This window comes from Lepidochelys olivacea (assembly GCF_965140295.1).
Source record: "Lepidochelys olivacea isolate rLepOli2 genome assembly, chromosome: 8".
Lineage (NCBI taxonomy): Eukaryota > Metazoa > Chordata > Testudines > Cheloniidae > Lepidochelys > Lepidochelys olivacea.
Genome location: NC_140418.1, coordinates 104,965,598 through 104,989,622, shown reverse-complemented (window position 1 = coordinate 104,989,622; position 24,025 = coordinate 104,965,598). Strand labels below are relative to the sequence as shown.

At 43.3% G+C, this 24,025-nt stretch overlaps 1 protein-coding gene across 1 annotated transcript in view; it reads right to left on the bottom strand.

Annotated features, from left to right (window-relative positions):
- The window catches only part of TESK2 (testis associated actin remodelling kinase 2), a 123,454-nt gene extending 100,335 nt beyond the window's left edge, over positions 1 to 23,119 (bottom strand). Inside the window, exons 1-2 of the mRNA XM_084637626.1 lie at positions 22,912 to 23,119; positions 7,455 to 7,765 (exon numbers count right to left, since the gene is read on the bottom strand). Of these exons, the coding sequence (XP_084493752.1) occupies positions 7,455 to 7,676 (222 nt within the window). The 5' untranslated portion in view covers positions 7,677 to 7,765; positions 22,912 to 23,119. The remainder of the gene's footprint in view (positions 1 to 7,454; positions 7,766 to 22,911) is intronic.
- Positions 23,120 to 24,025: the final 906 nt, after the last annotated feature.

Here is a 24,025-nt window from a genome sequence, read left to right as displayed (position 1 = left end):
TTGCCCAAAAACCTAATAGCTTTCTTTGACATGGTAACACTTGTGGATGGGGGGGGGGCGGGGGGGAGGGGAGTGGTAGATGTGTTGTATCTTGACTTTATTCAGGCTTTTGATACGGTCTCGCATGACCTTCTCATAAACAAACTAAGAAAATACAACCTCGATGGAGCTACTATAAGGTGGGTGCATAACTGGTTGGAAAACCATTCCCAGAGAGTAGATATTAGTGGTTCATAGGCAAGCTGGAAGGCATATTCAGTGCAGTCCTGCAGGGATCGGTTGTGCGTCCAGTTCAGAGTGGCGGAAGCCTCCTAAAAGTGGGGAGGCCACAGGCTCCCTAACTGAGCCCCACCCCCTACGTTACCCCCCCCCCAAGACGCCATTCCCACGCTGCCTCTTCTCCCCAAGCTCCTGCCCTCACACTGGCCCTTTTCCCCAAGGCACCACTCCCATGCCACCTCTTCCCCCAAAGACCCCATTTCCCACTCACTCCTCTCTGCCCCCTCCCCGCATTGCTCACCCTTCCAGCTGTTAAAAACTGGGGGAGCTGTGGCCCCCGGGTCCCCTGTTCCAGTACTTCTGGTTCTGTTTAATATCTTCATTAATAATTTAGATAATGGCATAGAGAGTACACGTATACAGTTTGTAGACAATACCAAGCTGGGAGGAGTTGCAAGTACTTTGGAGGAGAGGATTAAATTTCAAAATGATCTGGATAAACTGGAGAAATGGTCTGAAGTAAATAAAGACGATATTCAATAAGTACTCCATTGAGGAAGGAGCAATCAGTTGCATACATACAAAATGGGAAATGATTGCCTAAGAAGGAGTACTGCTGAAAGAAGTCTGGGAGGTCATACTGGATCACAAGCTAAATATGAGTCAACAGTATAACACTGTTGCTAAATAAATTTAAAAAGCAAACATCATTCTGAGATATATTAGCAGGAGTGTTGTAAGCAAGACACAAGAAGTAATTCCTCTGCTCTATTCTGCGTTGATTAGGCCTCAACTGGAGTATTGTGTCCAGTTCTGGGTGCCACATTTCAGGAAAGATCGGGACAAACTGGAGAAAGTCCAGAGAAGAATAACAAAAATGATTAAAGGTCGAGAAAACATGACTTATGAGGGAAGACTGAAAAAACTGGATTTGTTTACTCTGCAAAAGAGATGACAGAGGGGACAATATAGCAGTTTTAAAGTACAAAAAAGGTTGTTACAAAGAGGAGGGAGGTAAATTGTTCTAATTAATCTCTCAGGATAGTACAAGAAGCAATGAGCTTAAATTGCAGCAAGGGCGGTTTAGGTTGGACACTAGGAAAAACTTCCTAACTGTCAGGGTGGTTAAGCACTGGAATAGATTGCCTGGAGAGGTTGTGGAATCTCTGGCACTGGAGATTTTTAAGAGGAGGTTAGACAAACACCTGTCAGGCATGGTCTAGATAATCTTTAGTCCTGCCACGAATCCAGGGGATTGGAGTAGATGACCTCTCAAAGGTCCCTTCCAGTCCTACGTTTCTATGAAAATGGCTTTGGGGACCTGTGTGTATTCGCTCAGAATCATCAGTCCAGAGATACAGGATCATGCCCAGGGTTTATTCTGATAGCTGTCTTCCCAGGAAAGCAATCTGGCATATAATCCCACCACAGCATGGGTTTGTAGATTTCCCATTGTTGAATGTAAGGACCCATGCTTTGAAGTTAACATGCTTATCATTTACTGTTCTAAGGCTTCTGTTCCAGTTATGGGCAATCCCATTGCAGACACATATATAATGCATTTAGATACACCCCCCAGACAAACTTTCTTAGTTTACAGGAACAGAGATAGCCAGAAACAATCCTTCATTAGTTTTCATGCAGTATTACATATTAAATAAATTCTCTTCCTAATGCTAACACACCTTTTGATTTAGAGCTAACTAACTGCAATGTAAATCAACAAGTTTCAGATGAGTGAAGAGAACAACATTAGCATTTCACTAGTTTTCAAGTATTTAGGGCAAATGTAATTATCAGGCATATGCCATGTATATGTAATGTGATAACATCCTCATTTGGTCTATTCTAATAAGTGAATTAGCTTGAACACACTATGACCTTTTAACATTTCTTTTCTTTCTATTCACATGTGAGTGAATTAGCCTGCTGCCTTGGCTTGAGTTGTCAGCCTGCTGGGGAGATTTTTCAGAGTAGCAGCCGTGTTAGTCGGTATCCGTAAAAAGAAAAGGAGTACTTGTGGCACCTTAGAGACTAACAAATTTATTAGAGCATAAGCTTTCGTGAACCACATTCCGATGAAGTGAGCTGTAGCTCACGAAAGCTGGGGAGAGTGACACACTGAATAATGGAACAGGTATTAGAGGCCTCTCATTTTTGATGCTACAAGTCCCATGTTTGGCCGCACCAATAACCATGGCATCTGAGAGGATTCAGCCACCAGATTATATGGCCACTTTACTTTCAAAATAAAAGAACATTACGATCTCATAAGATCATGGAATTAGAAAGCAAAACTGATTAGTCCTTTGCTTTTACTCAAAGAACGTACACTGTTATTCATGGATTCAGCAAGAGGTGCAAGAATGTGCCTATACATATATACAAAAATAAAGCATGAACAAAATAAATTACAAAATTTACTTTCTTTTTAGTTCTACGTATAAGAGAACTATCAAAGATTGACAAACTTTCTGTATGAATTATAAGGAAGTCACATAGCCAGACTGCACTGGGTGTATGTGTATCTAGTATGTATTAGCTTAGACCTAAAGGAAGTCCTTGTGAATGCTCTTCTTTAAGTGACATTTAGGGCTTGTCTACACTTACATTTTATAGCGCTCTAACTTGCTGGCTCGGGGGAGCGCAGGGGGGTAAAAAAATCACCCCCCTGAGCGCAGCAAGTCTGAGCGCTTTAAAGTGCGAGTGTGGACAGGCTCCCAGTGCTCAGAACTATTCCCCTCGAGGGGGTGGATTACCAGGAGGGCTGTAATAAGGATTACCAGGAAAAACTAATACGTCTGAAGATTATATCTTTTAAAATTAATCTAGAAGGGTATCAAATGCCAGTATGACATAGAATATACTGAAACCTCAGCAGATTGCTCAAGAGCAACATTTTAAGCTAAATATACGGGATTCAACTGATAAAGACTTAAAGGATAGGAATGTAATTAATGCTAGTCAATTTGGTTTTATGGAAAATAGGTCTTTTCAAACAAACCTGATCTCATTCTTTGAAGAGATTATAAGTTTGATTGATAAAAGTAACTGCATAGATGTAACGTAGACATTTGTAAGGTGTTTAACTGTCAACATTAACTGTTTCACTGAAGATCATTTTAGCAAGGAAACCCAGCTAGTGTGCTTATTCCACAATCCCAATCTACTTCTCATTCCTTCCTGGCTTCCAAAACCCTCTATTGTCCCTTCATAGCTCCCAAAACTCCAGAATCCTAGTAACAGGTTCCACAAGACAGTTTGTTATGTTGTCAATACAAAAATCTTCCGCACATTGGAAACTGAAAATTCATGGGCAGAGTGAATTAAATAGAATCAATATTAAAATAAATGCCCCAGGGCATTCTGGGCTGGTTGTATTACCCATACTGTATTTTGTTCAGAAAAAAGCCTGATTTTAAAATTCACCCAAGGCGGTTGAAGAATTTCCAGTCTGTCACAGAATTCAGGAGCCTTACCACAGACTTTAGGTACAGCTTGCTGCAGAGTCCATAAGGCCTTGTATAAAGCTAACAGCACAAAACGCTTTTCGCAGAAGGAGCTCTGAACAGAAGACAAATTAATTGTTCACTTCAGTCTTACTGTATTGTATAATGAACAGCGTGTGTTTCATAGTGTAGGATTTAGTTTCAGTGTCTGACGCACATCTCCCCCACGTTGAATTATAGCTCTATCAGTACCTGAAGGTCTTGCCGTACACTTGCCTCCTAGCTGGAAACTTAAAACTTGTTTTATTAATAAAAGATTTTTCATGCCTAGCCCAATTTGAGAACAGTCCTTCATGTTCTGCACAGGCCTTTGGAGTCTAAGCCAGAAGCCAATTATTAGCCAACTACTTCTAACTATACCAGCTATTTCAGTATGACAGCTCAGAGAAATATTAAGCTCTAATTTCATATTATATGATGTTAAGGATGCAAGAATTGCTACACTGCTGGCTAATAATATGCCAGATTAATACTCCATGCTGTGCAAACCCCAAAACACATCCATCTGGATTTAAGTAACTTGTCACTATTGAGTATCATAGGGGTAGCCATGTTAGTTTGTATCCACAAAAACAACAAAGAGTCCGGTGGCACTTTAAAGACTAACAGATTTATTTGGGCATAAGCTTTCGTGGGTAAAAAACCCACTTCTTCAGATGCATTGGTCACTTAAAAGCCCTTAAAGTTCCACTAAAAATTTTTTCTGCAATTATTATAGGAAGTGTATAAAACAAGAATTCAATAGTGCATTAAGATTTGCCCGGGCACACAACCATTAATAGAAAACAAAACCAACATGTGTTGTACTTGCTGCTAGTTATGTTTTTCTCCTGATTTTGCATTAATAGGTGTTATACATAAAGGTACTTTCTTTTAAACTAGTATTTATTACAACCCCCAATTTAAGAGCAAGCAATTGCATCCACTGTGATGGATTGTACTTGGAAAAGAATTTTTTCAACTAATCACAGAAATTAGACAAATAAAATGAACTGACCATATTGCAACCAGTTAGCCTTTCAAAGTATCCCTGGTTGTGTTACAGATACAAAGCCTACTTAAAAACAAAGGAAAGGAAGTATTTTTTCACACAAAGCAGAGTCAACCTGTGGAACTCCTTGCCAAAGGATGTTGTGAAGGCCAAGACTATAACAGGGTTCAAAAAAGAACTAGATAAATTCATGGAGGATAGGTCCATCAATGGCTATTAGCCAGGATGGGTAGGGATGGTGTCCCTAGCCTCTGTTTGCCAGAATCTGGGAATGGGTGACAGGGAATGAATGGATCACTTGATAATTACCTGTTCTGTTCATTCCCTCTGGGGCACCTGGCATTGGCCACTGTCGGAAGACAGCATACTGGGCTAAATGGACATTTGGTCTGACCCAGTATGGCCGTTCTTATGTTCTTAATCCAATGTTTGATGAATACTTCAGAATGGTGTCACCAAAGCTCTTATTTCATATAATTTCATTAAGCTAGAAAGTTGTATTTTCTACCCACTCACAAAGCTGCCTCGGAAAAAAAGACTAGAATTATCTTGGATTTTTCTTGACTGATTTTCCACCTTAGAGACTGCATACCAAGATGAACTTCTAGTCCTTTGAACCATGAAATGGTCTCCATACTGGACATACATCAAGAAGCTTAATATGAAATCAGAGCACCAGTGAACTTAGGTTAATAACATAGGTGGCCCTACTGACATCATAGCAGAGCACAAACTTATCACCCAAGTAAGCACTAAAACTGCATCACAGGATATCATCTTAAAACATTTCTCATCCCTTTTGCTCCACAGTAATTTTGGGGGGGAGGGGGTGAGAAGAGAAGAGAACGTGAACCAGACTCCACCATTTTGGCATCCTTTACTCCCTGCAGATGATCTGCCGTCACTTCTGGAGGAACAGATCCCAGAGATATTACATTTTAAATCCACATCACCACCATAGGTCAAATGCGTGCCTAATGTAACATGCTCATTCAAGAGACTGACTCTGCAGTGGAGTTACAAGTTAAATACCTTTGACAAAGGACTAGAGAATGTCAAGCACATTGATTGTTAAAAACGAAGCTCAGTGGCAGCTACTATTTGCCTTCACTAAACTGTATATAGAAGCAAAGATCTTCCGTGTGGCCTGTCATGATAAGATCATCTCTTCTAGAAAACTAAAGCAGCAGATCAACTAGCACATATGCTGGTAATGTATCCTTCCTCTGCCCACACCTTGCTCCTAACTGCTCCCACTAAATCCCTCACCCACTTTTGTTTCCTGACATTCTTCCATACTGCCTCTTCCACCTGGAACATCTGCCTTCTCCGCCTTGTGAAACTTTTCCCATTAAATCCATCAGTATTGGCTGGTAGATTAAGAACAATCAATTTAATCTAAAAAGCCTGTTTGCACAGCACATACAGGGCCTGCCGGAGATTACATTAGCTCCTAGAAATGCAAACAAGAAACAGCATCATTCTGTGTACCGTTATAACATGAATTCACTTTCTCCAGTTACTGAGAGGCTACTCCTTGCAGTGCTATGCCTTCTCACCAGAAGCAGATAGCTACATATGGAGTGTTGAACATTTCTGGGCAAAGAGGTGTAAACAAAATTTAAAAATCATAATTTATGTAATGTAACCTTTATTTTAAATTATTTTAAATTTGTAATTTAAGCATTTAACCACAGAATTAGGAGCTTTTACAATTTTAAAATATACAGTACAAAAGAAATGTTACATCACTAATGTAACATCTGGAAAAGCTGTATCTCATGTCACAGAGATGTAAATACAATTTGGACTATGACTTTATTCAAAGCCATAAAATCGGGGAAGGAAGCCAATAATCTCTGCAACACCTTAAAGTCTAAAAGTCAATGCATTTATCAATTCCCCTATAGCAAAGTTAAGAGCTTTAAAAATATTTTACTTGGCCTAATACCTAGCAAAAATCAAAATGGCTATAAACCTTACTAGAAGAGCCAGAACGGCAGAACACTGCTGACACAAACTTGAGATTGCACAATCTCATCTTGGCTTTACAGTTTGGAAAGTCAGTAGATGCTGTAAACACTGAGAAGAAGCAGGTGACTGCCACAACCGCAGATCTGCTCAAAGAATAAGAGATTCTTTTTATTGAAAAACTGAATAAGAAAAAGAAAGCAGGGAATGAAGAGATGGAAACAGAAAAGAGGAGGAGGGTACAAAGGCATTGTGCAATAAACTACAGCATGTTGTTTCAAATTCCACAATTATGTGCCAACATCACAACATGTCTACTTCTTCTGTTAGGAAGCAAAGAAGATCAGCAACCTGTACTAAAGAAACAAATGCAGTTCTGCAGGCCCAATTAGAAAGCCAAATGGAAAACATCCAGACCACAGGTTCCCCAGCATATAAGAGATAAATATTTAATGTGTGCATGCATTGACTAAAACATAGATAAGAAACAAAAAGCCAATCCAAAAATTTTCCACCATTTCCCACATCCTCCTCTGCAACTTTCCTAAAATAAATGACACACCATATTGTAAGTGGTTGGGGAAAACGTTATGCTACTTGCCAAGATCCCCACCACTTACCCACCCCTAGGCAAAGCACATACAAAAACTTCAGATGATTAACAGATCAGGAGAGGCCCCCATTCAGAAACGAGAAAACAGCCTCTGTACAAAATACTCCATCATCGACTTGAAAGAGGAGAATCACTAAGGTTAGCCACCCACCTTGAACACCTCAGAGAAGAAACCGGAGCCTATTTTCTCACAGGTGAAGTCATCAAGACGTGTAAGTCTGGAAAAGGCACTTATCAGGGCTCTGTACGAAGAGGTCCAAACTCTCCCCACCTGGGACACAGTCCCATCACCTCCGCCACCCCCATCAAAGTCTTCAATGCGCTCCAAGCGTGGTGGAAATCCTGCTATTGAATTCCGCTTACTTCGATCCATTATGGAAAATAAATGGTTCCTTTTGAAAAAGGAAGGATCTTCTCACATCTTAGGTGCTTAAGTAGTTTTTCTTCTGCTTTGGTGGGATGCTAGAAAACAAGAAGAAAAACACTTCATTAGCTACTACTATCAGGGACATACCCAAAAAGAGTCCAACTCTTCAGTCACACCTCTTTAGCCTGACAAATTTAACTCTCATTAGGAAAAATAATCAGAATCCTAGTAAGCATACAAAAGGGAACAACAGAGATGGACTGGACCGCCTAAAATGGCCTTTTCTGTCTTTAGATTCCAGAAATACCTTATATTTCTGGCTATAAGATTGAAGAGACACATACTGAAAGTATTGGGCCCCAAACACAGTTAGAAAAATCCTTCTATTCCTACACAAGGTTTTTTTTTTTAATTAGTCAAATAAAATACATTCTCTATTTCACTAAGATTTTTTTAATATTGCAGTAACTCCTCGCTTAATGTTGTAGTTATGTTCCTGAAAAATTTGACTTTAAGCGGAACGATGTTAAGCGAATCCAATTTCCCCGTAAGAATTAATGTAAATGGGGAGGGGGTTTAGGTTCCAAGGACAATTTTTTTCACCAGACAAAAAGTTTATATATATATATATACATATATACATATATATATATATATATATATACATATACATACACACATACATACACACACACACACACACACACACACACACACAGTATACATATATATACACACACTATATATGTACAGTATACCTTTTTTCACAATTTAATACAGTACACAGCAATGACGATTGTGAAGCTTGGTTAAGATGGTGGAGTCAGAGGGTGGGATATTTCCCGGATAATGCCTTAGTGCTAAATGATGAACTAGCACTCAACTGAGCCCTCAAGGGTTAACACACTGTTAATAGAAAAGGAGGACTTGTGGCACCTTAGAGACTAACCAATTTATTTGAGCATGAGCTTTCGTGAGCTACAGCTCACTTCATCGGATGCATACCGTGGAAACTGCAGAAGACATTATATACACACAGAGACCATGAAACAATACCCCCCTCCCACCCCACTGTCCTGCTGGTAATAGCTTATCTAAAGTAATCATCAAGTTGGGCCATTTCCAGCACAAATCCAGGTTTTCTCAACCTCCACCCCCCCCACACACAAACTCACTCTCCTGCTGGTAATAGCCCATCCAAAGTGATAACTCTCTTCACAGTTTTCAGAGTAGCAGCCGTGTTAGTCTGTATTCGCAAAAAGAAAAGGAGTACTTACTTGTAGCACCTCAGAGACTAACCAATTTATTTGAGCATGAGCTTTCGTGATAATCAAGGTGGGATTTGTGCAGGAAATGGCCCACATACACACTGTGAAGAGAGTTATCACTTTGGATGGGCTATTACCAGCAGGAGAGCAAGCAGGAGGCTCCCACCAGCAGCTCCAAAGCAGAGGGCAGGAGCAGCACATGGCCATGGGGGAGCTGAACTGCCAGCAACTGATAGCCTGCTGGGCAGCTGCCGCACAGGGAACTTAGGGGAGCGGGAAGCTGATGTGGGGGCCGACGGTCCACCCAGGTTCCAAGCCCCCACCAGCTAGCGCCAACAGGCTGCTCTTTCTGCAAGCAGTGACAAAGCAGATGGCTGCCAAACAACATTATAAGGCAGCATTGCACAACTTTAAATGAGCATGATCTCTAATTGATCAGCAACGAAACAGCGTTAACCAGGACAACTTTAAATGAAGAGTTACTAGACTAGTTTTAGGAACCCGGCGAGAAAAATAACGTTTTATGCTTCACCATACTAGAGTAACAGTTAATGAACACTTCCCATAATTCTGCTGCCATCACAAGAAAACCACTCTGCGCTAAGACTTGACTGAGGATCCCTGGACCAAAAACAGCATGTCAAGGTTCCTTCCCCACTCTGAACTCTAGGGTACAGATGTGGGGACCTGCATGAAAGACCCCCTAAGCCTATTCTTACCAGCTTAGGTTAAACGCTGCCACCACCGAAGTGTTACACAAAGAACAGGGGAAGTGCCCACTTGGAAACGTCGCCCCCCCTCCCCCAATATCCCCCCAAGCACTACACCCCCTTTCCTGGGGAAGGCTTGATAAAAATCCTCACCAATTTGCATAGGTGAACACACACCCAAACTCTTGGATCTTAAGAACAATGAAAAGCAATCAGGTTCTTAAAAGAAGAATTTTAATTAAAGAAAAAGTAAAAGAATCACCTCTGTAAAATCAGGATAGTAAATACCTTACAGGGTAATCAGATTCAAAACACAGAGAATCCTTCTAGGCAAAACCTTAAGTTACAAAAAGACACAAAAACAGGAATATACATTCCATTCAGCACAACTTATTTTATCAGCCATTTAAACAAAACAGGTTTTAGAGTTGCAGCCGTGTTACTCTGTATTCGCAAAAAGAAAAGGAGGACTTGTGGCACCTTAGAGACTAACCAATTTATTTGAGCATAAGCTTTCGTAAGCTACAGCTCACTTCATCGGAGCTGTAGCTTTCAAAAGCTTATGCTCAAATAAATTGGTTAGTCTCTAAGGTGCCACAAGTCCTCCTTTTCTTTAAACAAAACAGAATCTAACTAGATTGCTTACCGACTTTTTACAGGAGTTCTGACCTGCATTCCTGCTCTGGTCCAGGCAAAGGCATCACACAGTCAGAGAGAACACTTTGTTCCCCCCCCTCCAGCTTTTAAAATATCTTGTCTCCTCATTGGTCATTTTGGTCAAGTGCCAGAGAGGTTATCTTAGCTTCTTAACCCTTTACAGGTGAAAGGGTTTTTCCTCTGGCCAGGAGGGATTTAAAGGTGGTTACCTTTCCCTTTATACTTATGACACAGCACAACGTTAAAATCAAATAAAGGACGATCTTCATTAGCTGTCAGTAGCAGCACCTACATCCTTTATTCAGGTTTCCATACACTACAACTTCAGAGCCAACACCCTTAACCTGTAAAAAGAATGAGGAGTACTTGTGGAATCTTAGAGACTAACAAATTTATTTGGGCATAAGCTTTCATGGGCTAAAACCCACTTCATCAGATTCATGGAGTAGAAAATACAGCAGGAAGATATATATCACACACACACACAGAGAACATGAAAAGATGGGGGTTGCCTTACCAACTCTAATGAGACAAATCAATTAAAGTGTGCTATCCTCAGCAGGAGGAAAAATCACTTTTGTAGTGGTAATCAGGGTGGCCCATTTCAAACAGTTGACAAGAAGGTGAGTAACAGCAGGGGGGGAAATCAGCATGGGGAAACAGTTTTTAGTTTGTGTAATTTAGTTTGTAAATTGTGTACTTTACATGGATGGGTCATTACACAAACTAAAATCTATTTCCCCATGCTAATTCTTCCTCCTACTGTTACTCACACCTTCTTGTCAACTGTTTGAAATGGGCCACCCTGATTACCACTAAAAAAGTGATTTTTCCTCCTGCTGAGGACAGCACACTTTAATTGATTTGTCTCATTAAAGTTGGTAAGGCAACCCCCATCTTTTCATGTTCTCTCTCTCTCTGTATCTTCCTACTTTATTTTCCACTCCATGCATCTGATGGAGTGAGTTTTAGCCCACGAAAGCTTATGCCCAAATAAAGTTGTTAGTCTCTAAGGTGCCACAAGTACTCCTTGTTCTTTTTGCTGATATAGACTAACACAGCTACCACTCTGAATCCCTCAGCCTGTGATAACTTACACAGGTTATGTCTACACTACCGCGATAAGTCGACCTACACTACACAACTCCAGCTATGTGAATAACATAGCTGGAGTCGACATGCCTTAGGTCGAGTTACCACGGGGACTACACCGCAGGGGGTCGACAGGAGAAAATCTCCCATCAACTTACCTTACTCTTCTCATTGGGGGTAGAGTACACGGGTCGACTGGAGAGTGATCTGCAGTCGATTTGGCGGGTCTTTACTAGACCTGCTGAATCGACTGCTGGTGGATCGATCTCAGAGCTTCGATCCCTGCCATAGTGTAGACCTGCCCACAGTTCCACTGAAGTCAACAGAGCAATGACAGTTGAAGATTTAGCCCCAAGTCTATTATAACATCAATGATGTTCCCACTCAAGGTAAAGTTCCAGAGTGGTTTTGGGGTTCTTTTTTCCTTTATTTAAAGCTACATTAATTTACATTCAATTCAAAATACAGAAAATACACTACTGTATGTTTGCCAAGTAGAAAAGGAAAAAACACCAGTAACGGATTTTTTTTTTTTTTTTTAAGAGGACAATGAAGTAATCAGGATGACTCTGGAGCCTATCAAACCAAACTTGCACTGGCAAACTTGACAGATGGCCTACTTTTTTGTTTAAACCTTTAGGCTCACTAGGCTGTTCATCTTTTCATATTTAACTGCTTATTTACAGCAATTCAGTGTGTCCTTGGAGAATCTGAGTTCATCACAGAGTGAATAGATTTTTAAGGGTAAAGAGAAGGAAAAAAGAGGGGAGCCTGAAGCAGAAAAAACAGTGATCTATATTGAAAAGTGGACAAGTGAAGTCACTAATGAGACAAGGAACAGATGAGGCAGTTGTACTTTTATTTACACAGATGTAGGAGCCCTAAACCTGAAACAGTTACAAATGACAATTTAAAAATAGTCTATTGAGTTTTAAAGAGCATTTCAAAAAAACAGAGGCTCACCAGCTGTCCCTTGGACACACAGCAATATTGTTTATAAGCATGTTTTGTATGCAATGCATGTCTTAGTTCATAGATGTTACTTCAGTGCCAAAATGCCAACAAAACAGATGGTAACCCCTTTTCTGTTCAATAGTGAACTTTATTTTGCAATGCCAAACAACATTCAGGTTACACTCTCAAGAAAAAGGAAAGAAGCAGTTACAGAATAAAAAAAATATGTTGCATTGCTCAGGTACCTACCACGTATTTGACTAAGTCCTTGAAAATCAGGGAGAAAGTATTAACAACATTGGCTAGGGATTGCTTTATCTCCACAATGCAGGATATGGTGGTGTTCCTATAGAACTCTATAAACACTTTCCTAAGCTGAATTTACCATGCAAATTCCCACAGCATATGCAAGCTGACCACACTTGGGTTCTGTGCTCATTGACTATCATGCTGTGGTGGCCCACTGATATGCAGGAGATCAACGCTCAATTTTTAACCTCATATTCTTGCTCTGAGAGCTATTAGGGTCTGGAAGTGCTACAGAAGCAGCAGCACGGGCATGACGCCTGGCATCACTGCAACTGATAAAGAACAGCACCGACACCTCTGAAAACCATCCCCCCCGAGCCATAATAAGGATGATGCCCCGACACAATTTCTGAGATAGGTTAAAAATAAATAATAATAACTCTTAGTGCTCCAACTGAGATCTGAACAAACATTTTGTTGATTTAAAGAAGCACTAGGAAAGTAGATGAAGAGGAAGGTGCTCAAGAACAGCGAACAAGGTGCAGAGGAAATGCAACAGCAACTCATTTATATTTCCTATTCAGACAGAGTCCATCTTTAGAGAAGGACTAGATAAAATAGCACTAGAGGAAGGCACAAAGTTGTGGTATGACTTATTTATGCTGCAGTCCCACCCATAACGTGGTAGGTGCTTTCTCAACAGAGGATTGTCACAGTTCCTACCCCAAAGGGCTTACAACCAAAGCCCCGCTCCTTCAGTGGATTTCACATGAAGTAAGCCCCTGAATTTGCACAAGTTATGTCTACACTGCAATTAGACACCTGCGTCTGGCCCATTCCAGCTGACAGGGGCTCACAGGGCTTGAACTAAGATGCAATTGTGGTGTAGATGTTGAGCTCAAGCTCTGGGGCCCTTGCAGGGTCCTAGAGCCTGAGCTGCAGTCCAAGCCCAAATGTCTACACCAATTAAACAGGCCCTTAGCCCAAATCAACTCGCATGGGGCGTCTAATTGCAGCACAGACATACCCACAGAGCTCTTCAGACTTCAGTCAGGCACCACTTGGGCACAGGGGTCCATCCACTGGAGTTCCTCGTAGGCTCAGGAACATGGTTTGTTAAGTTCATAGGTGAAACTGTGTGTGTGTAAAAATAAAAAAGATACAGGAGAGTACGGTTGTCCCCTATGCTAGCAAGCATCAAGCACAACAGATGTGATGTTTGATCAAGCAGGAGAGAAACAGGAAAAAACCCACAAGCAACTGGGTACAAAAAAAAAAAACCTGAAAATTCTGTGAACAAAATCCAACCAGAGGTAAAAGAAAAAAAAAATCAGTCTCTCACTATGCTTTCCCTATTAGTTTGTTCTTTTTAAAAAAGAACTACACATGCCCCATCCTTTATTACTTGAAATCACATGATGAACTTAGTTAGAGAAGGTCTATATAAGTCCCACACTGAAAAATTAAAACCTCAAAGGTTTTACCATCTGGATTCTCAAGTAACCCATTCCTTCATCTTGGCCAGCTAAAGCTAGTCTAATTTCCAGACAGTTACTCAGTGTAAAAAATATCCATGGAAATTGCTAGGGTAGGAATTGTATTAGTTTCATTTTCTCACTAGGTTTGTAGATGCAGCATTAGAAAGAGGAAAAATTTAAGCAGGAAGCATTCCAAACAGGCCTAGTGTCATTTTGGCCAATTATACTAATGATCACATTCTCAATTAAATCATCCAGGGTTTAACTAACTGTCTAGTAAGTCTGACGTACTTTAATTAACCATAGCAAGTAGTAAATTAAAGTGCACTAAACAGAATCCAAAACAATCCCGTTGCAAAACCAGAGCATTTTTAATATTAACGTTCAGCCTGGAAAACTGTTCAACTGTGCTCAATAGCCTATTAAAACACTGAACATGCTATAAGTGTTTTCTGCTTAACTGCTGGCTTTCAAACTCCTGTCTTTGGTATTCTTATACATTTGGTGAGGGTAGAAATACCCAACCCCAAGTCAGTGTCTTTAGGTATGGAAATATCTACAATATCTGTCTTCCAGAATGCTTCCTTGCCTTGCCCAACCATCTATCAATTTGCTAAAAAAGACACTGTCTAGGTATCTTAAATTATTTTTTTAAAATTATGTATCAGTTCAAAGTCTTTTGGAAGCCTGAATTGAATTTTTTTTAAATTACTACAACATTTGCCTCCACTGCATGAATTCACCAATTTATTACTGTAGGGTTGCTTACAAAAGATTGTAGAATTTGTTTGTATTTATTTCACTTGAGGTCTGAGTTTACAGACATAAGCTTTTGTTTCAAAAATATCGACAGAAAAGCCCATTATGTCACATCGAGTTACCTCCCAGGGCACTTGCAAGGCAGCTCAAAAGACTAAATAACCCAGTGCTTTGCATTTTATTTCTTTTCAAAGAGATAAAATAGGTCAAGTTTCAGGCCTCCCACCTTGACAGTGTCCCTTTAATGCCTCAAGACACAAAACAAAGTCTCTCCCAAATAAACGAGTTCAGGCCTGTCTCCACTACAAGATTCAGGCAAGTTTAAGCATGTGCACATTTACACACGTCAATCTTAAAAAGACACAATTTCTACTAGAAAATTGACTGCTCTCTCTAACTACACAGCAGCAACCATTAACTACATGTCTATATATTACACACATACAGGACTTGTCGCTCGGCATCTAGCCTGGAAAGGAGAAGATCTGGTAGGTGCCTGTTATTAATTTTAAAATGTTTTCCAAAGAATGAGATGCCCAAGCTTTGACACAAGACATCTGCCAAATGTTAATCATTCAAGCTCCCAATTCTAAAACCGTGTTCCTGATCCAACTTCAATCCACAGTGCTATCAGAACGTACAAGAAGCAGGTAGCCAAGGGTCACTTAGCAATGTTATCTATAAGGGAAAAAAGCAATCTCTGTACAGGGGGTCAAAATTCACACATCAACTAAGTCAAAAGAAGTGCATTTTGAGGATCTTGGTTCCCTAAATCTATGAGAAGCGGAAGGAGGTAAAGCATGAGAGACCAAAAGAGCTCAGAACCTGGAACTCCAGAATTCTGTTCCCAATGACTCCCTGTGTGACAGTCATTCTCTATGTCTGATTTTCCCAGTATGTAAAATGAAAATAATATTGGCCATCTCACCAGGGGCAGGGAGAAATCAGGCAAAGTTCGTACAGCACTGAGGCCTTACCCAACTCCCACTGAAGTCAATGGGAATCTGTAATGGGAAATAGACTGGGCTCTGTGGAACTTTTCTACACTAGGAAGTTACACTGGGCTGGCTGACATGACTTAAAATACATAATGTAGACAGGTTTCAGAGTAACAGCCGTGTTAGTCTGTATTCGCTGATCACTTTAGATAAGCTTATCTTATCTGTAATAGCTTATCTAAAGTGATCAGCAGGACAGTGAATTTGTGGGGGGGTGGAGGGTGAGAAAACCTGGATTTGTGCTGGAAATGGCCCACCTGATGATCACTTTAGATAAGCTATTACCAGCAGGACAGTGGGGTGGGAGGAGGTATTGTTTCATATTCTCTGTGTATATATAAAGTCTGCTGCAGTTTCCACGGTATGCATCCGATGAAGTGAGCTGTAGCTCACGAAAGCTCATGCTCAAATAAATTGGTTAGTCTCTAAGGTGCCACAAGTCCTCCTTTTCATAATGTAGACAAGAGCTGTCACATTTAACCCAAGAGCACTAGTCTACACTGAATGTTATACATCATGTTAGTTAATGCGTTCTAATACAATATAAATTTCCTAGATCAGACAGCCCAAGGATATTTCCTCTCTCATCACCTCAGCTGCCTCCATAGATGACATGGGGATGCACGTCATTCCCATCCACTTCTTGTTTTGCAGCAGAGTCCTTAGCTATGGGAACACAGACACAACTACCTTTGCAAAGATTTAGCAGTGACTTCTTCCCTATGCATCACCACACGCAGCCCAAACATTGGTCCACAATATTAGTGGTCCACATCTCTTAGTAAAGCATAATTAATTGCATGTCAAACCTGGAAATATGGTAGACTTAACATCAAGAACTGAGAATGTTGCTCCAGTGTCACTGAATTTCCATAGGCTGCCCCTGACTGTACAGCTACAGAAGCTTGTATACTGTAGTGGATTCAGCATGAAACTAGAAGCTGGGAGTTCAAGCGTACTAATGCTGAAATGGCACATCCAGTCAGTGGCCATGCAAGGAAGTAACTTAACTGCTGTCTCTTTTCCCCCACCCGCAACTCAGTAAAATGATGATAATATCTACCTTACTCCTTCACAGGGGGCTGTGAGAATTAGTTCTATTTTCAAAACACTGTAAAACCACTAAAGTGCAAATATACACAAGTGCCACCATTAGCTCTATAGGACATCAGACATTCGGCCCTGAGGAACTCAGGATATTGAGCTTTGAAAAAATGCTAAATCCTGGATTTTTAATTTTACATTCATATTATATTTCTCTGATCTTCGTTGTTCCTGAAAGAGCCACTTTCTGACTCTAGCCAATGCTATTATAATGTATGCTTTCCACAAAAAGACCACAAGTTCCTCAGAAGTGACCTGCATTACCCCTGCTCCAGAGACTGTCAGTTGGCTAAACTGCGTGGTAGTTTGTGATGCCAATACACCTCCAAAAGAGGCTGAACTGAAACAAACCTCTCACCTAATTTGTGAATCCAGCCAAGTCTGAATTCAGTAAACGGGACTGACTGGTCCTTAACCCCTTACACAGAACCTGGCATTCAAGCCCAAGTACAATGGTCACAAACATTTTTAAGCATCTAACACTCATTCAGGAAATGTAAATACAACCACAACCCTGAAATACTAAATGCTTTGTCCTTAGTGTTCCTGCCAATAACTTCTAAGGTCCATTTAATTTAAAGGTAACCCCATTAAGGGACCTGGTAACCACCTGCAGTCCCCTAACCTGGTTGTAACAGTTCCACTTTGTAGCATACACAAGACCTTATGCTAAACAGACTAAAGACAGGTATATGATTTGCTTTAGCTTGGTTACAACACATGGTTGCTGTATTTAAATAATCCATTTCAGGCAAGGTACATATCCCTTTTGAGAGGCAGGAAAGGTGAGCTGTCTAGAAGGCATAATGACCCGTTTGTCCCTCCCTACACAAAGCAGCATAGATAGTGCAGAGCTCAGAGCAGTACTGAGAGGAAGTTGCTTTTGCCTCCTGGATTCTGGAGTTGCTGGGGCTTCCTTAGGCACAGCACAGGTTAGGGTAGCTCTAAATAATGCCCTGGAGGCCAAGACCCCTAATAGTCAAGGCCTAGGAATGCACTGGCCATATCCCTTCCCACCCCTTCACTAGGGGCTATCCCCCTCTGCATTTGGAGTATTCTCAGAAAATAGGAAGCAGCTTTCAGATACTTTGCAGCCCCTTCGCATCAGCCAATGCAAATGAGCCATAAGGCATTAAAGAATCCAGCACAACAAAGGCAGGAACAAAAGATAAATAAATGCTGGGAAAGATAAAATGAAGAGATGTACTGGTATGTATCCCAGAGTGTAAAAAGGGCAGAAACACAAGGTCTTTTAGGTTATTCCCATTCATGAGGGATAATCATTTTAACTTTTATTTTTCAATGTACAGAACAGAAACATAAGATTAAAATCTCTCCTAACATTTCAGCCACAAAGAAAATAAGAAGCTGGCTGAAACAGATGATTTTACTTAATGTCACAATAATCATAGAATATCAGGGTTGGAAGGGACCTCAGGAGGTCATCTTGTCCAACCCCCTGCTCAAAGCAGGACCACTCCCCAACTAAATCATCCCAGCCAGGGCTTTGTCAAGCCTGACCTTAAAAACTTCTAAGGAAGGAGATTCCACCACCTCCCTAGGTAACGCATTCCAGTGTTTCACCACCCTCCTAGTGAAAAAGTTTTTCCTAATATCCAACTTAAACCTCCCCCACTGCAACTTGAGACCATTACTCCTTGTCCTGTCCTCTTCCACCACTGAGAATAGTCTAGAACCATCCTCTCTGGAACTACCTCTCAGGTAGTTGAAAGCAGCTATCAAATCCCCCCTCATTCTTCTCTTCCGCAGACTAAACAATCCCAGCTCCCTCAGCCTCTCCTCATAACTCATGTGTTCCAGTCTCCTAATCATTTTTGTTGCCCTCCGCTGGACTCTTTCCAATTTTTCCACATCCTTCTTGTAGTGTGGGGCCCAAAAGTGGACACAGTACTGCAGATGAGGCCTCACCAATGTCGAATAGAGGGGAACAATCACGTCCCTCAATCTGCTGGCAATGCCCCTACTTACACATACCAAAATGCCATTGGCCTTTTTGGTAACAAGGGCACACTGTTGACTCATATCCAGCTTCTCGTCCACTGTAACCCCTAGGTCCTTTTCTGCAGAACTGCTGCCGAGCCATTCGGTCCCTAGTCTGAGCAGTGCATTGGATTCTTCCGTCCTAAGTGCAGGACTCTGCACTTGTCCTTGTTGAACCTCATCAGATTTCTTTTGGCCCAATCCTCTAAGGTGCCACAAGTACTCCTTTTCTTTTTGTAAATTGTCTAAGGCTCTCTGTATCCTATCCCTACCCTCCAGCGTATCTACCTCTCCTCCCAGTTTAGAGTCATCTGCAAACTTGCTGATCCTCCAGATCATTAATGAAGATATTGAACAAAACTGGCCCCAGGACCAACCCTTGGGGCACTCCACTTGATACCGGCTGCGAACTAGACATGGAGCCATTGATCACTACCCGTTGAGCCCGACCATCTAGCCAGCTTTCTATCCACCTTATAGTCCATTCATCCAGCCCATACTTTAACTTGCTGGCAAGAATACTACGGAAGACCGTGTCAAAATCTTTGCTAAAGTCAAGGAATAACACGTCCACTGCTTTCCCCTCATCCACAGAGCCAGTTATTTCATCATAGAAGGCAATTAGATTACTCAGGCATGACTTGCCCTTTGTGAATCCATGCTGACTGTTCCTGATCACTTTCTTCTCCTCTAAGTGCTTCAGAATTGATTCCTTGAGGACCTGTTCCATGATTTTTCCAGGGACTGAGGTGAGGCTGACTGGCCTGTAGTTCCCCGGATCCTCCTCCTTCCCTTTTTTAAAGATGGGCACTACATTAGCCTTTTTCCAGTTGTCCGGATCTCCCCCAATCACCATGAGTTTTCAAAGATAATGGCCAATGGCTCTGTAATCATATCCGCCAACTCCTTTAGCACTCTCGGATGCAGCGCATCCGGCCCCATTGACTTGTGCTCTTCCAGATTTTCTAAATAGTCCCGAACCACTTCTTTCTCCACAGAGAGCTGGTCACCTCCTCCCCATGCTGTGCTCCACAGTGCAGTAGTCTAGGAGCTGACCTTGTTTGTGAAGACAGAGGCAAAAAAAAAGCATTGAGCACATTAGCTTTTTCCACATCCTCTGTCACTAGGTTGCCTCCCTCATTCAGTAAGGGGCCCACACTTTCCTTGACTTTCTTCTTGTTGCTAACATACCTGAAGAAACCCTTCTTGTTACTCTTAACGTCTCTTGCTAGCTGCAACTCCAAGTGTGATTTGGCCTTCCTGATTTCACTCCTAATGCAGACTTGGCTTTTATATGTCATTTATAAACTCACATAGCTGAAACACATAAAGCATGCCTTCAAAAGCACGCCTTGAAAAGCACAGGCAGTTTAGTTATTTAGCTTGTGGCTACAGAAATCACAGAAATTCTGCATATCAACTATTTACAACAACTATAACAACAATAAAGAACATTGTTTATTTAGCATGGTAGGTATGCAATAAAAAAGTCACAGGTCCCTGTGACAAGAAGCTTACAATCTAAATCAGACATAACACAGGGAGGCTAGACAACAGATGGGGATAGTGGGAGGGATACAAGTGACCAATCATGAGATATACTTATTGCTACATATGCAGTTTGGTTAGTTCCTTTTTTATAATATATTAAAATCTGGAGAGAGAATGAAGGCCAGAGCAGAGGTTAGCTTACATAATTTACATTTTCAGAGCTCTACACAAATATTACTGGTTTTCCCCCCAAAAGCGTGTCATTTTTGCATTCATTGCAAAACAGTGACCTGTAATAATCAGTTGCATAAAAAGCCACAATTATAAACATACATGTTTCAATGCAGTGGATCTTGTAATAGTAAAACCTTTTCATCATTATTATAAAGGATAATGTTTTAAGTTACAGGCACTGCATACTTTCAATGTTGGTTAATTTCATTTTTTCCATGTGCCTCCCTATATTATACACTGAAGCAAGAAATAGGGATCCTCATTTCTCCCCCATCCCATCCCTCAACCCTTCAGAGTAGAAACAGGTGATCCACTGGCACAAGAATGGCTTAGCACAATGAATTTAAAAAGACAGCATACACTTTCCATCAAGTGTTGGACAATGCCACAAAGATCGGCAGTACAAACTAAACGTGTTTTATATGCAGCTGTTTACATGAAGCCAGAACTAGTGCAGGTGGAATTATACAGCAGATGTCTGTGGCCAGGCAGTAAGGGCCAGACAGCAGTCACACACCTTCTATTGATTTAGCAGATTATACAACAATACACACATTTTCAAGCCAAAAAGGCTTAGTAGAAATGTCTATGGAACATTCACTGGTATGTCAGACCTTCCCATAAAACACTTTTCTAAAGTTATAAATTCCAGTGCATCCATGTGCAGATTATAAATTTACTGATCCGCAGATTGAGATGCTAGAAATCTGATCTCTGATTATGAAAAATGATTACTACTTCAGAGGATATGTAAAGTTCATTTTTAAAGAATAGTTCATATATTATCCTAAATAATGGTTATAAGTTTCAACCTATTACCATACATAAAATACAAATAAAAGTCTCAGAGAACTCAGGATAAGATACAAAAACAATTCCATCAAACAACAACTGCAATTGTTTCAACTGGCAAGACTCAGTATTCAGCTGAGCACTTAAAAGTTCCACACTAACTGGAATGGCATATACTAAGAATTATCATTTAAATTTAAAAAGCATCTTTTATCTGAAAACCATAAAACAAATATATAAACATACACCTGCATGGCCGAGTCTGTCATTAACACAAATTTGGAGACTAACCAATTTATTTGAGCATAAGCTTTCCTGAGCTACAGCTGTAGGGAAAGAACAACAGAAAAGAATACTAACAATGAAACTTGCACCAAGGACGGCTCCGATGAACCCTCCCCCTACCAGAATGACTGGATTTGTGTTCCTACCTTAGTTAGCTCCTTAAGGAGCTTCTACTATAATGCTATGGATTTTAATAGCACCTTTCATCGAAATATCTTGGCGCAAACAGATCCACGTGCACCTGGTTAACCAAGCCCAGTATTATGGCTTTCGGCAGCAGACTGCAAAATAACCCGTGAGGACAAGCTGCTCCCCGGGGCCCACTGATTCTCACCCGCCCCCCGAGACAAGCTGCGCTCCCCCATGACAAGCAAGCTGCTCCCGTCCAATCCGCCCCCATGACAAGCTGCTCCCGTCCAATCCGCCCCCATGACAAGCTGCGCTCCCCCCTACTCCCCCCCAATCCGCCCCCATGACAAGCAAGCTGCTCCCCCCAATCCGCCCCCATGACGAGCTGCGCTCCCCCCTGCTCCCCCCAATCCGCCCCCATGACGAGCTGCGCTCCCCCCTGCTCCCCCCCAATCCGCCCCCATGACGAGCTGCGCTCCCCCCTGCTCCCCCCAATCCGCCCCCATGACGAGCTGCGCTCCCCCCTGCTCCCCCCAATCCGCCCCCATGACGAGCTGCGCTCCCCCCTGCTCCCCCCAATCCGCCCCCATGACGAGCTGCGCTCCCCCCTGCTCCCCCCCAATCCGCCCCCATGACGAGCTGCGCTCCCCCCTGCTCCCCCCCAATCCGCCCCCATGACAAGCAAGCTGCTCCCCCCAATCCGCCCCCATGACGAGCTGCGCTCCCCCCTGCTCCCCCCAATCCGCCCCCATGACGAGCTGCGCTCCCCCCTGCTCCCCCCCAATCCGCCCCCATGACGAGCTGCGCTCCCCCCTGCTCCCCCCAATCCGCCCCCATGACGAGCTGCGCTCCCCCCTGCTCCCCCCCAATCCGCCCCCATGACGAGCTGCCCTTCCCCCTGCTCCCCCCCAATCCGCCCCCAACCTCCTGCTCCCACGCCGCGTGACAAGCTGCTCCCTCCGGCTGCAAGATCACCCCCCACCCCCGCGGCTCCCCCGGCAGCAGCAGCAGGGACACGAGCGGCAGCTCCCCGCCCTCACCTGCAGCCAGGCCCGGGCGGCAGCGGGGCCCGCGCGCCGGGAGGTCTCTCATCGCCGCGTCCCGCGCCGGCACCCCCGGCCCCTCAGCGCCGCGGGGAGGGTCCGTGGCCCCCGCCGCACGCGAGGGGGGGCCATGTGGGGCGAGCCCCCCCCACCAGCAGGGCCCAAGGGGAGGGGCCGCTGCGCCCCCGCCTCACGCCTCGACCCCCAGCCTCCACCCCGCCAGCGCCTCGCGTCGGCCCGGCCCCCCTTGCCTCAACGCCACTGCGGGCCCGCCCGCGCCCGAGCCCGAGCCAGCCAGACCCCGACTCAGGGGGCGGCCCCGATCGATGAACGCCCCGGCCACGGCGTCCAATCGGCACCGCTGGATGCTTGATGGACAGGCCCGGCTGGACCAATCAAAGAGTTCCCCCTGATGGTTGGACAAAATTATTTGATTGACAGCCCTCTCGGCCGTCCACAATGAAACGCAACAAAGCTCCGGCAGCAGCCGGACCCACTAGGAAGTAAGGGAAGGAGAAGAAAGTGGGAGGGAATGGAAGGGGCGTTGCTAGGGGCGCCTCAAACCGATTGGCCAGCAGTTGAAGGCGGGAGTAAATAAAAGACTGTCCAATGAGAGTGAGACTGACAGTGATTGACAAGTATGAGAGCCAATTAGAAATTATTTCTGAGGTGAGTGGCGTGAAGCTGTCAACAGGGCCCGTGCATCGATGGCGCGGGAGGGAGAGTGGGAGGGGTGATGGGCGAGAGCCTGGTCCGGAGCCGTGGTGCGAACAGGACCCAGCATGCACTGCGCCGCCCCGTTCTAAGGGCGGGGGGAGGCAGCCAGGCTGTGTCCGGGAGGGGGACAGGGAGAGAGAGGGCCTGACCTGCGGGGGGGGACACAGGGTCTGTGAGGGGGGCACAGGGGGAGACAGGGCCTGACCTGCGGGGGGGGCACAGGGTCTGTGAGGGGGGCACAGGGGGAGACAGGGCCTGACCTGCGGGGGGGGCACAGGGTCTGTGAGGGGGGGGCACAGGGGGAGACAGGGCCTGACCTGCGGGGGGGGGGAGACACAGGGTCTGTGCAGGGGGGGGCACAGGGGGAGACAGGGCCTGACCTGCAGGGGGGGCA